An 18,074-nucleotide genomic window follows, 5' to 3' on the forward strand; every position below is an offset into this window, starting at 1 on the left:
TAATTTAATTTAGTTAATTCCCTTCCCTCCCATGTACTGAGCTGCAACCTAAGGTACGTTGGTCCACTTAGCTGTTGAATGAGCAGACATCAGACTGTAATGAGTTAAATGAGGACAAGAGAGTGCAAGAAAAAGCTGGTCTTTTGGGGTAAGCTGTTAACCTAGCATGGAGGCTAGCCTGGTCCGTTTTACAAGCAGAGAGGCTCCTCAGCTTCTTTGCCAACAATGATGGCATTAAAGGCTTGTAATATTTATTCCAAATTCCAGCAGCATCTGATGCTTGTAGATGAAAGCTCTAGAGTAGGAAGCACGTGTATGAGAAAAAAAAATTCATGAAAAATTCAGATCCAAAATAACATTTAGCACCTGTTTGTCAAGCTTGGAGAAGCTGTTGTGCCAACATGCACTCGTCTTTAAGATAAGAAAGCTATATTGACTTGTCTATATATGGCTCATAGCTGCTTTTACTATAATGCCCATTGAACAAATCTTATTTCAGTTGGTAAAAATGATCTTATTAAAAGTGATCCTAGAATCTAGGATCTAGACATCCTAGAATAACACAGCATTTGTTAATATACAAAAGTACTAGATTTACTTAAACCTCTGAAATACCTTTTTAAAGAAAAAAAATACTCAAATAGAACGTACCATCAGGAATCTTAATTATAACGTGGTACACATTTTGTCATACCACCCAGTACTAGATAAAGATAAAACACAAGCTAGCTCCCTCACTAGTAATCAGTCAGGCCCTAAAGAGACTGGTTTTCATGGAGTGGGGCTTTGGTAAAGGATAGCATGATGATAAATCTGCTTAAAGCAGAATAAGCCAACTTCTGCATGAAAATGACCAGCACATTCACGCAGAGGTCGACTTATTTCGATCGATATATTTAAAGCATAAAGAGATTATGGGAATAAGCTTCTGGTCCCTTTAAGTTTTTGTTATCCATCAATATCGCAACAGTTAAATGTGTGACACAGACAATAACAACCAGCACCGATACAATCTTCTGGTTCCAAGAATTAGGTTACAGTACATTTATCTCATTAGTTTATGCAAGAGTGCCACTCATTATTATTATAAGTAATTCGGACACAATATCTGTGGTTGTGCTAATTACATCAGACTTAACCTGGCTCTGAGTACAGTGTTCAAAGATTAAGACCCTGAAGCTTCTCTGGAGCTTAGATCATTTTCCCCTAAATACATCTCTACTGCAATGTTTTTGAATAGAAAAACAGCAATGCTTCTTTTTCTCTTCATCCTCAGGATGCATGTTTCATTCTGATACATCAGCAAAGAGAAAACCCTACTCAGTGCCAGTACAATACAGAGTGGCCTTAGAATTATACACAAAGACTCAGCCTTTATCTGGATCATTTACAAACTCTAATTAGAGCACTTCTTGAAAGAATATTGAGTGAATACTACCTACTCTTACAATAAGGCCTGTGTATGTTCATTCAGGACAAGGACATGAGGGCAGAGAGCAGCTGAAATGGAACAATAGCAATCTCTTTTTCCCCCCTCCCTTAAACTGGGCTGGGCTGGTTATGTAAGCAGTAGGCACTGTTCCTGGCTGGAGGAGATGAGGAGATTGGAGTGGTGTGGAAAAGTGCCCATCAGCAAACGTCCAATAAAGGGAACATACAACCATACGAAAATTTCATATAATATGATATGCATTGCAGTTTCTGCTGCACAATACTTTCTCAATTCAGACTGAGAAGAATGCCATGATAAATTGAGCACTTATGTATTATCTATCTAGCTGGCACACGTCATTTTATTAAAAGACATCAAATAGTTAAGAAAATGCATAACATTGAGAAAAGTGCATGATGCACCTGGCAAATGTGTTATCGCAGCTAAAAGGAAACAAAAAACTGTACACTATAAGGCTACATTTCAAAATTATACAAACTGAGCTTTACGTGTTATTTTAGTCAGATCTTGTATTTTTGTACATAAAATGTCTCACCTTCTGGCTAACATGAGTGCTTTTTTAAACTCTGCTCAATCATTCCCAGCCCAGCAAGCTGCGAAATCCACAACCACATAAAGACGGATAGATGAGTATGCAGAGCTGAGCTATTAGCACAGATTTTTAATACTTAACATGGGCACACTGTTACTATTAAATCTACCAAAGGCAGAAGTAGAGGAGATGGGGGGGGGGGTGGGCACTACCCGCATACGGTCATAGTCAGGTCTTTGTTTTCTCAGACTGCACGTTTCCTGAATTGAACTCATGACTAGCAATCACAAAATAACAGGTGAAAAATACACTTAAGATGAAAAGCATTTTAGAAGTACTTTGGACTGATTGACAAGGATAACAATATACAAGAATAAATAAATAAATAAATAAAATTTGGATATTCACAAGTGAATTATCTGTGTGTATGCACCAGGTGATGAATAATGTGTATAAGTGCGCATGCACAATTGTGAAATGTGTGGTGAGCTTAAGGAATTTTTGCACAAAGTCTGATTTTTACTGACAGAAAAAAAATTCTCCATAGAAGATAGATGTAAGAGCTTAAAAGTACTGTTTGTATCACTGTTATCAGAAGAAAACCTCATATCTCCAAAACGGTAACTTCACAGGAGAAAGGGAAGAGAAAAAAAAAACCCACCTACTTTACTTTTAATATAAGTCAACTGAACCAGACTCCCCCCACCCCCACCCCTGTCCCACGTCATTCTGGCTAATTTTTTGGTCCATTCATTGGAAAATTTACATATAATATAAAGGTCAACATGCATTTTCAAATTTTGTCAAAAAGTGAAAAACATCAAAAACAGAAATGAGGTTTTCTTCCGACAGCACCGATACGGTGGTGAGAATTTTGTTGGTGTACTAGGTCTTGCACAGATGTTGAGACCCATTTTCTCTACATGCTAACATTTTCTGGAATTCCAGATTTGAAAATTTTCATTTGTTGTGAAAGTGGATTGTGTTATATTTAATGTCTTCAAAAATATCTCCTAAAAAATAATAATTTGTATTTCATGGTCATTCTGACTGTAGATTAAATAAAGAAAGGGCTTTCTCTGATTTTCCCAGAATGCCGTATATCTGCTAGATTTTACTTACCGCTCCTCCTTATTCTGGCAGATACACTCGCCAATAATCTCCTTGACCTCCGGGTCCATGACCTTGTTATAGCTGGCAGGCTTCACCCCCTGGGAAACAAAGCAGGGAACAGGAGAGAGTGGAAAAGAAGGAGAAAGAGGGGAGGGCAAGATGTTAGGAAGTGATAGCTTTGTTCCTTCACCCACAGCTTGTTTAAACAGGAGCAGGTGTTGTGAGTCAATGCTAAATAGTACACTATAAAAATAGCAGAAACTTAGCTGGAAAGATTACAATCGCAGTAGCTCTTCAGTGTAACTTAACATTAGTTGGTTTTTTTTCTTCAACATTTTATATCAGGGATATAAATATCCTGTTTCTCTGAGCCTTGTGTATAATATTAAAGATGACTCCAGTTTCAAATGGCTTTACAAAGCTTAGTCTGATGAAACAGTATCAGCCAAGACCACCACTGAGGTTGTACAGAAATACACAGAATAAATAATAAAACACCTCATTCAGGTTATTCTGCTGAGAATGGGGCAAAAATCCAGCAGACACACTACCTCAACGATGCATGAAGAACCTATCACCACCTGCATGGCTATCAGAATACAGCAACATCAGAACTGATCTATGTATTTGTTTGTGTTTAATCAGGTTTCTGAACAAGGCATTTGCAGTTGGGAATGAACAAGTCTTATATTGAAATATTTTAAATAAAAATGATCAATTTGTTTTGTGGAAGTTGTGAATGGTTGTACTGCAGCTTAACCTTAACATATTAAATCACGTCTAAAACAAAGATAAAAGACTTAAAATGAAGCCAAACGATCACATACAGAAAGTCTCTTTTGCTAGTTCTTGGGATTTTGTAATCTGAATGATAGAGAGATATCATGATAGATGAGAGAGATAGAGAGATAGAGAGATAGAGAGATAGAGAGATAGAGAAAAAAACTAAAAAAAGAAAAATAATTGTATTTTCACTGGCGGCTCCAAAGCACTGGAGCAGTTTGACCCCCAGCCATAGTCATCTGCAGCAGAGATCCATTACAGCAAAACTTGCTTCACTGTCTGCGTGGAAGGATGCTACGCCCCAAGTCCCTAATCCCAAAAACTCCATGATACTAGCCAATGTAGGGGTCTGTTAGTAGATCTAACAGAACTGGCAGTGTGACATCTCATCCAGCTGTCCAATGACATTGCATTTGTGTTCAAAAAGATGTGACGTCTGGCCTCACATTACCCTGTGGAAGCACATGCCAGCCTTCACCCTTCTAGCCTGGTACCATTCTGTGGGAAATGGGAAATCTATCCAGGTGTCCATGAGCAATTTGGGTAAAACAAATGACAACAACAAAATGATGACAATTACAATGATAATATTAATGAGTGGGTGATCTCTTGCTGGGTAAGATGGCCCTCCTTCTCCCCAGTCATTCAGTATTGTTTGCCCATGGGGCAAACAAAAAAAGTTGGCATTCTGCAAGTGTATTGAGCTGCACAGTGACATTGCATTAGTGGTAGTTCAAAGAGACGCAGTGGACCTAGCTAGTGGGTGGAATTGTGACTAAATTGGGTAAAAATCTGCGGAAAAACTGGATATTCAAAAAGCAAAATTGGTTAAAATCCCATTTTAAGGTCTGCAACATCAGAAATCCAACCATAGCAGAATTTGAAGCAGGATGCATCCAAACAGTGCCTTTACAAATCCCTGCTGAAGAGAGTTAAGAGGCCACGTGACACTTGAGTTTCACTAAAACTGAAAATCAAATACATGCTTAATGGTCGCTTTCCACCATCACCAATCCCTTTAGTGGAAGCAAAGGGATAAAAATAACAGATCCTGACAAACGAGAAAGGGAGAAAAGCGGAGGCAGAGTGAGAATACAAGCAAGAGAGAGTGAGAGAGGAGATGAGAACAGGTGATGTAGTTTCTCAGCTGCTGGTGGAGCTCACTCGCTAAAATCAATAGCCATCAACCCACTCAACACATTACAAATGCACTTGCAGTATCCAAACACTTAAATCATTGATACACCTTCACAGGTTGCCGTCAGCACCAGCAGGTAACCATCAGCGACGGGGTCAATACTCATGTATTCCAATTATCTACATTTCATGATCTTCCTGTTAGCCTTTTTCAACAATATTACAGAACATCCACAACATTTTATTATTAGGTAAGAAGCAGAAACTAACCTGTAAGCAGTAAACACGGTCTGCCTTGTGTGTCTGGTGTTTGTGTGCAGGAGGTGGTGTGTGAAGAGTGAAAAATGTTACTAATTCTGGCAAAGTCATAAACAGTCCGGGGGGGGGGGGGGGGGGAGGGGTTGTTTTAGGCGCACGTGAGAGTCGTGAATGGAAGTAGAAGGTTTTTGTCTGCAAGATGAAAAGTCTGTGTTAATGGTATCATTAGCACTGAGCAAAATCTAACAGGGAAGGTGTGAGAGCTGCTGATCTTGCAGTGCTCTCGCTAGTTCAGCCTTGCTCACTAAGCCTGGCTGACTCTGAATTATCCAACAGCTTATACACATGCCCACACACAACCACACACATTTAAATCTTATTGTGTTTAACTATCCCAATGCTAGCACACGCCAGCCACTTCATATCCACTGAAAGAAACAACACTGATGAATGCAGCACTATTTCTACACCAAGGGTCGGATTCGTAAAACGCAGAGCCAGATTTACTGTGACTAAGAACAAATACCTTGGCGGCAACACATTCGCTCATTCATAAACAAGCATTACGGGTGTGTTTTACCGCTTGCGGAACGTGAAGTGTGATCGTGTCACTGTCCGAGTTAAATATGCCGTTATCATGATACCGCCCTGCAAAAAACAAACACCTTGACCACTGGCTGTAATGTTCTCGGTAAGACGTTGATGTGAGTTAAACTACATTTTCTACAAACATTTGGTCCCACATGCAACAAATCACGTATACATTCAGCCGATTAACTAATTTACTCAAACAACACATTTCAGTCTGTGTGAACAGAACAGCACAACAAACCCAACTGCTGTAGTAGAACAGAGGAGAACAGACTTGCTTGAGAAGCATTTCAGATTCAACTGACACTTTAAAATAGCCTCTTATTCTTGCATCAGATTTGATGTGTGGCAAAGGTGAAAAGAAATTTGGAACCTAAATAAGTGCAGAGTAATTTCACATGTTCAGATTTTTAAATAAATTCCTTTAAATTCATTTTGATGAAAGCAGTTTTGACTTGGTGCTTTTTCTCAAATTACAACAGATTTTACAAACACATCTGTAACGTACACATGTGAAAATGACATTTACTACTAAAACGCATTTTTTGCAAATATTTACTAGTCACTATTTAATTTTCACTTGTGCAAATCAAATAATACTTACTAGCTGAAATTTGATGTTAATTCCTGAGACCAAGGAAAAAAGGAAATAAAGGCTAAAACAGTTGACCATAATCTTTTGAATTTCAGCATCTTAAATTGAACAAACAAGGGGAAGCTTCAAATTTGATTCCTGAACCCATTTGACAACTCGAATGGACAAGCTCTTAGCTCAGTCCTTGTGTCTTCCATAGCCACTTTTATTGCAGGTAGTTTGCTCAAACTAAGATGGTGCGGAAAGTAATGTACTGTTCAATACAGGCCGCCGCACTGAAATTTCAAATCACTGCATTTTTAGGTGACATTCACTTGGCTTTTTGCATTATGGAGCTAAGGACTTAAACCATTAAAGCTAACTGTGCATGTTGGGTTGCAGTTAACCCTGCTGGCAAGCCTAATGGTACTGGATATTGCATGATAGTATGAGGCTTAATTTGAGAAAATATTATGCTACGATAATCCAGCATCTAGAAAAAGTAGTTTCTATTGTAAGAACATAGTGCAGTGCCCAAACAAAGACACAGACTGTTTATGTTGATGCTAAGGCAGGACTCACGCTGGTGACTTTGCGGTAGATCTGGGCAGCGTTCTGGCATTCAGAGTAGGGGTATTCCGACGTGGCCATCTCTAGCATGCACATGCCGAAGGCGTAAACATCCACTGATTCATCGTAGTGCTCCTCATACATCTCTGGGGCCATGAACTCCGGAGTGCCTGACAGCAAGAGCAAAAGATCAAAGGGTCAAGAGAGGAGGTCAAAACTATCAGTTAGGTAAATGTGGAAAAGCAGGGTCAAGCAATGGTTCAGAGTCCCCAAGCTGTGCGTCTGCTTGTCATTTGAGCTAGTTTTCATAAAGGCTATGCCTAAAAGCTGAAAATAAGGTAAGGGCTAATTGGCACGTGTGTCATCAGGCCATAAATAAGTATGGACAAAATTAAATAAATAAAAAAATGCATAATAATAATAATAATAACAATAATAATAACAATAATAACAATAATAATAACAATAATAATAACAATAATAATAACAATAATAATAACAATAATAACAATAATAATAACAATAATAACAATAATAACAATAATAATAATAATAATAATAATAATAATAATAATAATAATAATAATAACAACAACAACAACAACAATAATGATGATGATAATAATAATAAAAATAAATAAATAAATAAATAATAATAAGCTTCAGATGCACTCAGTAACTGCAGAGTGAAAACAAGTGGTTTCACATATAGCTCTGTGGACCGTAGCCCAGCTTGGAGAAGCATCATCTGTAACAAAGCCTAAGAGACAGTAATTCTTTTGCCATTTATCAAAACCGTATAGATGCAGATGAACTGGAGTGTCTGTCAACCGCAGAGAAAGCATTGATTGATCAAGTGAATTCATACTAGGCCTGGGAAATATTGCAATGTAATCAGATGTCAGATGATGGACAAGTAACCTGATGAAGGCATATAAGTTTATTATAACAGTTAAAGTACTTTTAAAAAGATGTTGGATTATTTAATATTACATTATTTAATCTTTATTAAAGGATTTTTATTTAAACAGTCAATGTTCAAAAAACATACAAACTAAAATAGAATGGGAAGTAGGTCAAATCTGCAGCGTACCACACGTTTTTTTTTGTATATATATATATATATATATTTGATTATATTTCCATATAATCGGCCCAGCCCGATCAGTCATGATTTTTTGAAATACAAAGCATCATTCTAATTATTATAATGATATCATCCAGACATTGTTCCTGTCACCTGCCAAAGTCTGTAAAAATAAAGCACTGCGAATAAAACAATTCAAACTTTCTCCTCAAAAAATGTGGTGTGCAAATATCAGTTATACATCAGTGTTTGAATTTATTAATGCCTGAATAAACTGCACACAAATTGTACCCTGTATGTACAGGTCTTTAAAATGGATGTGCAAAGCTGGTTTTTAATTGACAGTTTGGTAAAATCAAATATACACAATTCTACTCTGGCCCCTAATGTAGTTGATCAGCTATGACATGTTTGTTATCCTCAGAACATCAAAGCTGCTTTATTAGTTTTGGACCAGAGTAATGATGGTAATATAGCTAACAACTATCAGAAGCTTACATACAGCATTTAGCATCATTTGAACTTCATGGTTGGTCACGTCTTTGCCTCAAACAACTACTCCAAGTTGCTTGCAATCTCAAACTTGCTTGTATCTGATATAGTATGGCTTACAGTTATTTTTAAACACTGACGGAAGTGTCAATTTTGAGGTGCCATTGTGGTCTAGCTATGTACCACTGTCCATTATTTTGGGGTTGTATTGTTCCATGCAGTAAAGCTCATGATTTTCATAGAACCTAAAACTGGGCATGAACAAAAAGCTACCTAGTAAGGTTTCTCCACCTGTGCCAATCAGATTTGACTGTGAAATATACAAATTCTACGTGAATGATTCATTTTCATGGTGAACTGCATTAGTATCTCACCAATGACACTCTTGGCAAAGGAGGCTCTCTTGAGGGTGGCCAGACCTAGGTCTCCGATCTTCACGCTGCCCGTTGGGCCTGTGATGAAGATGTTGTCACACTTGAGATCCCGGTGGATGATGGGAGGGGTGCGTGTGTGCAAGAAGTGCAGGCCCTTCAGGATCTGCCGGCACCAGCTCCGTAAGACTTTTGGCTTCATCACCTTAAAGCGTTTCAGATAGCTGCAGAGTAAAAATGATTCTTTATCATCATAGTTATCTATACAACCTCAGAAGAAAAACAAGGAACTCACTGTGTGCCTGATTGGAATGCATGATCTACTAAAGCCAGTACACAGGATCATGGTCCAAGACAAACAGATTCACAACAAGTCTTTGTCATTTCTCTATTGACATTCTGGTTATGTTTGCCAAGTAACTTAAAAAAGCTCTGTATTTTATTCCTGTTGCATTTAGTTACACGCTTCAGTTCATACAAATCTACAACAATAATTATATTAGAAGCACTCAAATGCATATGGCTATGATCCTTTTCATTTATTTTAATGAAATAGTAGTGCTAATTACGGTTTGATCCACCCCTATAGTTGGTACAGCCTGTACTGCATTAAGCAGGAAAATGTAAAAAAGTGAACAGAAAACATTCACTCTTGCATAACTCATTTTAACGTAGGACTGATAAACAGCAATACGTAAAAAGTGGCTAAAAAATATTTAAAAAAATAAATAACTAAAAATAAAACTTGTGTATAACGAGGTGCGTTTCATTTGGTTCCACTTAGGTTATAATAAGATACTCAAAGCTTAAGCTAAACACTCTCAGACAGAGGAAAACACCCTTGCTAGTAGGGAGGGACAACCAAGTAGCATTTGGCATATAGGATCAGTCTCCACTGTCGTCGTCGTTCCCTGGGAACCCAAAATTGTCCCACACAGCCGATTTGGAAGAGGCAGGCAGGTCTTCTAGCTCTTGTGCATCATTTGCACTTGCCATAGTGTGACCCTAGTCAGGTGCCAATCAACTTCAGTCAAGCTTAGCATGGACCATTGCTAATGACCTACAGCTCAAAGTTTCCATGTAGAACTTGCACTTTTGAAATCTGGTTCTGTAGTACGTTCATCAAGTTTTGCACCCGCTTCCGCATGTTCTCCATACGACTGCATGCACCGAAACATCGTATACATACTGTGACTGTTTGGGACAAGTACCTTTACACCCATACCTAAACCCTGACATTAACCTTTCTTTGTTTCACAGCCCCAGATAAGACTTGATGAAAAACCAGCTATGAAAGTTCCATACTCAAAAAAAAAAAACATTCTTCCCCATCGTTGTAGGGCCTAAGCTATTAAAACTATTTATTTTATTTAGTGGCCGAAGGTCTGTACTTAGCATCTTTCTTACGTTTTCAACGTCCCTGAGGTCATGAGCTCCGTCACCAGGACAATGCATTTCTTCCCTTTGAGTAGAGACTCCCAGAAGTCGTAGAAGCGCACAATGTTCGGATGCTGAAGACCCTTCAGCATCTCTGCCTCCTCTTTGAAGCGCTGCCTCTCCACTTTGGTCAGCTTTCGGTCCTGAAACAGAGAAGCAAAGAAAACACCTCAAGTCTAACAAATGAAACACAAGGAAACAGAAAACAGAACTTAAATATTTCATCTTTAAAAGTCATATGACAGCTCCAGAATCATGAGGTGTACCTTCCTTGAGAATAAAATCAGTCCACTACAAACACATTTAAGCACACTGGCAGCTGATGTTGCTACAATTCAAACTCCACCTTTTTCTTCGATAACTCTGGTAGTTTTCTGCACCTCTTACATTCAGAATTAGAGATAAAAGAATATAAGTGTATGAAAGAGTCTTCTAGATTAAGGCAGTGGTTATGGGTGCAATGCATTTCACTCTTCAATAAATAAAGTAGCCATAAATAGGTGTGTGCCAAGCATCAACCTCAAGAAAGAACAGGAAAAGAAAATCTGAAACATGAAATTTAGAGCTTATTTTGAGCTCACAGGGTAAACTCCCCTTTTGCTTAGCATAAATAAGTAGTCCAACACACCTTTAATTAGGGTTGAAGCACGCAGTCCTAGAGTCAAGTCCTAGAGACTTGAAACTTGGTCAATAGGTAGTAGTCCCTCCCACTACTCGGGCGAACAAAATCAGGCCAGTTGGCCATAAGGGGGCGCTCCACCCGTAATTGGCAATCACCAATACCATTAAATACTTTTTGACTGATTTGGGGCTCAGCAAGGGTTGGTGCCTCAAACATCCAATGACCAAAGAATTCTCTTTTTATTCACGGCTCACATTTTCCCATTGATTTTTTCTTACCAGTAATTCTTACATCTAACATCTCAGACATAATACACCACCCTATAATAATTTGTGACCATACTCCTGTTTCACTCAAGTGGAATATAAATATGCACATGAATCTTTCAGATGGCGCCTTAATACTTCTCTCCTAAAAGATTTAGAAATGGATAGTTATATCAAAAGAGTGGGCATCCTTCCTAGAAATAAATGATTCTCCAGAAACTTCAACACTAAAGAGGCAAAATAATATCCTACTCCTCCAATAAGAAATGAAGAAACAAATCTAATCTACCAAAAAAAAAAAATCAAGAATTATCAAATAAGATGTTGAACAACCCCACAGACAAAAATGAAAATGAGCCAAGAAAATGTAACACACAATACAACAAGCTTAGAAATAAGAAGACTCAAATCCTAATACAATAATTAAGACATACAAATTTTGAACACAGCAACAAATCTGGAAAACTCTTGGCTAATCTAGTAAAACAAAGGAAAAAAAATACCAGTAATCAAGGATGGGACAGGAAATATTACACAAACACCAGAAGAGATCAATCAAGTATTCAAAACATTTTATAAAAATCTATACTCACTAGAACACGATCCAGACACAGAAGACATTTGCACTTTTAACATAATCCTTTCAAGACTGACCAAAGAACAAACACAAATACTGGAAAATCCACTAACGTCAGAAGAACTTTATAATGCCCTTCACCACATGTCTAATAATAAAGCACCTGGTCCTGACGGCTTCCCCCCTGAATTTTATAAACACTTCTGGACAATACTTGCCCCACTACTCAATAGAATGACTGCTGAAATAAAGCATAACAAGATTTTACCATCTGAAATCAATACAGTTATAATTTCACTTCATCTCAAACCTAACAAAGACCCCACCCTACCCTCCAGCTACCATCCACTATCACTCATTAATAAAAGACATAAAAATTATAAACAAGACCTTGGTGACCATGTTCAAAACAGTTGTCCCATTTCTATACACCCCGATCAGACCGGCTTCATCAAAGGAAGACATTCAACCACTAACATGCGCAGACTACTTAACTTGATACATTACACATCAATTCAGAAATCAGAAACTGCAAGTCACATTAGATGCAGAGAAACTTTCAATAAAGTGGAAATTCACTACATTGCACAAAATAGGGCTTGAAGAATCATTAACTGGATAAACATTCTTTACACTTCACCCAAGGTCACAGTTAATACTAATGGACGAATATTACAAAATTTCACACTACACAGAGGTACTAGACAAAGACGCCCCCTCTCACCCCTATTCACAATTTTTATAGAACAGTTGGCAGCAGCTATACGACAAAAAACAAAAAGGTATCCAAACCCAAATTGCAGAACAATCAGTTTATATGCGGAGGACACCCTACCGTTTTTGCAGAATACCCCCACATCAATTCCTCAAACCATACAAATGATTGAAAAATACTCCAAAATCTCCAATTACTCTAATCACTGGACTAAATATACCATACTACCAATCAACATGAACTTAGACACAGCAGCAGTCGTTTCCTAACCCCTTGAGCACCCAATACATCACTATGTCTGGGCATCAAAATTTCCTCCCAGCTGTCAGAGCAATTTTAACCCATTACTCTCAACTATAAACAATGACCTCCAACGCTGGATGAACTTTCCACTGTCCCTTATTGCCAGAATATCTACAATCAAAATAACTATTACCAATACAGAATAACAGAATAAAAACTTTGCAACCATTTCACATTTTACCTCGGTATACAGCACAGAGTAACCAGTTTCTGGAATATCATCAGCTTAAAACCATATTAAACTCAAAAGTTAGACAAAAAAGATGTACTAGAACCAAGTCCACTAAGTTCTGAATTCCTAAACATCTCCTCCTCAAAAAAGAAAAATATCTAAAATTTAGACCAAACAATCTATACCAAGGAAAAAGTGGGAAGAAGATCTCTTGGTTACTCCCTCTACTGACCTCTGGACAAACATTCTGGAATTCACATTTAGCATGACCACCAATACTAACCTTTACCTCATACAATATAAGGTAATTCACAGAGTACACTACACTGGGCAAAGGCTCTATAAACCAGTGTAGATAAGTACATATGAATGTAAATCTATATGATGTTTAAAGACCCCTGCTTGTTGTTTACGGCAACTGACGGCCTTTTGATGAACTGACTTCCTTTCAGTTCTATTCACTCTGCCTATAAATAAGACCTTGACAGCTTCAGGCCTTTTTAGGCCAAATGGGCTGAAACTGCAGAAGGGCCCATACTGCTGTTGCGTTTTTGAACCCATTCATTGCCACTTGCGGCTATATTTATACTTACAATTGTTTTCTATTAATTTGACATCAAGATTTTATGACCCACGTTCAAACCCAGATAATTGTTTGCAGTTAATGTATATATGAAGTGTTACACGGTATTCATGGTTGTGTTTGTGCTTTAGATAAGCAGCATTCAAATGCCTTCAGTCCTTACAAAAATGATGGGTTTTTTACCCCCATAACGTCACACTTAGTAAACACCAAATCAATATAGCCATTAATTAAAATGGAATTATGACTAGTTTACATCAAAAGGGAATTTTAACTGTCACATTTTTTACGACTACTACGACTATGCAGTCATTTGAGCCAGCAACAAAAGTAGGTGGGCTTCAGCCTGCTGGTTCCAAACAATCAATCACCACTGGATTTCCGGTAATAAGTCTAAAACGTAGAAGTTACGGGTAGCACATAAATGCAATGACATTGCAGGGAAAATCTGGGCTCAAATGGGTCATTTCTTTATAAAACATTCATTCGATTCACAAGCTGTTATTGCAGTAGCTGTAAAGGAGTGACCCCACTGTCAGGTTCATTAATGTTCTGTCTGCAGTAGACAGCTATCACACCACCCACAGCAGACAGGCAGAGAGGGGGAAGGGGATGAAGGAGGGAAAGGAGGTAAAGAGGAACAGAATGAATAGAAAGAGGATGGAGACTAGGGATGACAGGTTGCAGATTGTCCATGTGATTTCATTGCCTTAAACATCAATACCCCCTATGTGCACATGCACTCAAGTCTCCAGCAAGCTACATCTCAGCCACAGCAGGCAGCCAGCCAATCTCTTTACACAGTGGTAAGCAAGATATCACAATGCAGATCACAGCCAGCATTGAGCTACTGGACTCCACTACACCTACACTTACTTTGTGTCTACACGCTTTTGGACACTTACTCAAAAACACCTACAATACAAGAAGCACTTTGGTATGTATACAGTTGCTGGACTTGTAGGCCACACTGCACCCCTTTGTTCTTCTACCAATAGAGATCATCACTGACTATCTAATAGAGTGTAATCTAATGAAACGGTCACTGATTGATTGAAACGAGCAACTCTGTAAAAAATGGATCAGATAAAAGTTGATATGGCACGGTCACATGCAGAACAAAAACTGACTAATGTGGCAAGAAGGACATTTGCTTTGTGCCATTCATCATTCAGTCAGACAATTTAATGTGCGGTTTCTTGGTGTGATCTCCGTTTTTTCAGTGATGGGGCTGACGCGGCCATAAAAGGGCAGCACAGATCAATACTAACCCCCCCCCCCTTTTTACCACTCCTATATACATCTTGCTCTTTTTATTACACACGCATACACATGGCTCTCCTTGTCAAATTCTGTCCAAGCTCATTTTTGCTCTCTTATTTCTCAAAGTGTCGATGGTTTTGATGCAGACAACATTCAGCATATGAGAAAGTCTAATAAAATGTTGTTGAACTCAACAATAATGAATTAAATTTCATCACAAAAACAATGCTTGGCACGGTACTGCCTTACCTGTTTGAGAAGGCCTGAAATCACACTGATGTGTGGCTCAGGTCTTGTTCAGACATGAACTGTTGGGCTCAGGCTGGGTTTAAATTTCTCCCACTTTTAACAGATTCCCCCTGGCACCTCTCCCTGATTTAGTCCTCCCATTTACTTTAACCTTCTTCTTTACTTAATATGAAATGTTTTAACCTGGCATGCTGCAGCCATCTGCTTAGGGCCATAGGGTCCATGTTTGAGAAAATGGATATATAGTTAATAAAACAGTGAATCAATTTAGGAGATCAATACAGTTTAGCGCAGCCAAAAGGATAAATTATACATACAAAATACAAAACATTTCATACATGTTCTTTGTGACAAAATGGAGCTTAATTAAACAGCTGAACGCTAACATTTGGCCACACTATATTGCCAAAAGTCTTCACTCACCCATCCAAATAATTGAATTCAGGTGTTCCAATCACTTCCATGGCCTCAGGTGTATAAAACCAAGCCCGTAGGCCTGCAGACTGCTTCTACAGACATTAGTGAAAGAATGGGTCGCTCTCAGGAGCTCAGTGAATTCCTGCAAACTCCTGAAAGCGTGGTACCGTGATAGGACACCACCTCTGCAACAAAATCAGTCGTATAACTTCCTCCATACTAAATATTCCACAGTCAAGCGTCAGTGGTATTATTACAGAGTGGAAGTGATTGGGAACGACAGCAACTCAGCCACAAAATGGTCAGCCACATAAAATGACAGAGTGGGGTCAGCGGATGCTGAGGGGCATAGTGCACAGAGGTCACCAACTTTCACCAAGAGTCCAAGGTGAAGGGGGGGGGACTTAATAAACAAACGCGCTTCTGGAAGAACGGTCAAAGATTCCCATAAACACACTCCTAAAGCTTGTGGAAAGCCTGACATCTGGGGTGGGCTGACATCAAATTAAACCCTATGGATTAAGAATGGGATCTCACTCAAGTTTATATGTGTGTGAAAGCAGACCAGCAAATACTATTGGCAATATAGTGTATATCGCCATCGCACTGGGTGAGAAAAGCATGTTATGAAAAGTTTATCAAGGGGGAGGGGAAAAAAAAAAAAAAAAAAAGTTCAAAATCTTTGCCTAGTGAATAATGCGGAATTTGCTTAAAGTCGTTTATGAAGAATTTAAACTTAATTTTGGCAGCTGAATATCTTCGTACATTTCACATTTTTATTTTATTTATTTATCCATGATCTAAAGACTGCTGTAAGTGTGGCTATGCTGTAATTTGCGCAGCGCTGTTTCATCAGGGTATTCGGCACTGTCGGTGATGGGCTGGTCCAGGCCAGTTTCAGACAGAATTTTGTTGAGCTCAGGTCAGATTCGGACTCAAAGCCTGATGTACTTAAAACTCTGTGCTGTGGGTTGAGTCAGGCTATGACAAAGTTCTCAGATGTCTAAATTTGAACCAAAATTTTAGGACTGATTACAGTTTGAGTCTAGAGCCAACATTATTACTTGATTAAACTTGATTAAAAATAGTAAACAAACTATTTAAAAATACCAGTATTGAGTAGATGGCAAATTGAAGTGTGGGCCCACATACAAGCAGTTAAAATGTGCAGTATCACTCAGTTTCTCTTTCAAAATTATATAATTGATATATGACAGAATACTTCATGATTACTGCAGCAAAACTCTGGGGGGGGGGGGGGGCTTCTAATAGATCTGCCACTGACAGCAGCTGTAACTTAACAATAAGTCTTGAAATTATTAACTGAACAGGCTTGCAGTTCAAGGGGTTTTAAAATTTCTTATTAGTCTCTTATACAGTAAGAAACAGCCTGACCAACAAGCCCATTTTTGCCAAGTTAATTTTTTTTTCGTTAAGTCTTTACAAAAGCCCATAAAGGATTTGGGGATCTTTCTAATAGAATTGATAGTGACAGCCCTAGATTTGTCTAGTCATAGTCCCACCCCTCCACTCAGAAACACATCAATGTCTTGCTTTAGAAGCTCTATTACATAACCAGCTCTGCACTCAATCACACAGTGACAAGCCAGACCAGGGTTTGCACACCATAAGCTATAAGCTGCGATAAGCAGGTACATGCCTAAACTGTCTGTCGCATAAGCACACACAAGCTCAGACGGCTGAACACGCGCAGGTCCGGGCTGACGTACTCAAACCCGGCAGTAATTAATGGGATTAATCTATAAGGTCGATTAGTGAGAGAAAGAGAGAAGGAAGAAAACACTGAAAGATAAACGGATGGAAGTGGCACCGAGTGCATGCTCTGAACGTCCACGTGTTGTGCCGAAGGGTGTGCGTGTGCGTTTGGCTTTTATAGCTCTCGCTCCCAGAGCCCCATAAATTATGCAGCGCCGCAGAGAGCCTATTCCACTCAGCTGAGCCAGCCTGCTTGAACTGTCCCCACATGCTCCATGTGCACCCCTCCATCTCTTCTTTTCTCTCCTCCTCCTCTTTTCTGCACAAGCCTTTTCAGCTGACTCAAGGGGATCCCTGCATTATTCAGTAGCCCCTAACAGGCTAGAGGATGTTGAGCCTCGCATGGAAAGTCTTGCACACGCGTTCAACGATGTACTGCATATTTCCATTCTGGCAGCAGACCTTTCAGACTGTGCCACCCATCTGAGAACAGGTGCCATTCTTTAAATAACTGCATTACCACCTCCCTGTTTCCGGCAAGATGTTATCTACAGGAATGTCGCCTATAGAGTGCGCAGAGAGCACATGTATACTTTGGTCCTATAGTGGAATGCATCTGACTGAGGTTTTCTGATTATAATGAAGGAGATCTTCCCAATCCCATCATATTAATAAATCATTTTTATGCAGGTTAGATGGGGAAAAAAAAAAAAAAAAAAAAAAAAAACAAGTTGCAAAGCTGTTTGTTCCCACTGCTGTTTTCTCTTTCTTTTAGGCTTGTTGACTTACTGGC

At 38.7% G+C, this 18,074-nt stretch overlaps 1 protein-coding gene across 2 annotated transcripts in view; it reads right to left on the reverse strand.

The window, feature by feature from the left end:
• Nucleotides 1-18,074, reverse strand: part of LOC108432102 (serine/threonine-protein kinase WNK2-like) — an 82,347-nt gene that overhangs the window by 43,203 nt on the left and 21,070 nt on the right. For both annotated transcript variants that reach the window (XM_017705702.2, XM_017705703.2), the window contains exons 3-6: nucleotides 10,369-10,541; nucleotides 8,965-9,185; nucleotides 7,024-7,181; nucleotides 3,108-3,196 (exon numbers count right to left, since the gene is read on the reverse strand). In XM_017705702.2, coding sequence (XP_017561191.1) covers nucleotides 3,108-3,196; nucleotides 7,024-7,181; nucleotides 8,965-9,185; nucleotides 10,369-10,541 — 641 coding nt within the window. The remainder of the gene's footprint in view (nucleotides 1-3,107; nucleotides 3,197-7,023; nucleotides 7,182-8,964; nucleotides 9,186-10,368; nucleotides 10,542-18,074) is intronic.

This window comes from Pygocentrus nattereri, chromosome 29 (genome assembly GCF_015220715.1).
Source record: "Pygocentrus nattereri isolate fPygNat1 chromosome 29, fPygNat1.pri, whole genome shotgun sequence".
Taxonomy (NCBI): domain Eukaryota; kingdom Metazoa; phylum Chordata; class Actinopteri; order Characiformes; family Serrasalmidae; genus Pygocentrus; species Pygocentrus nattereri.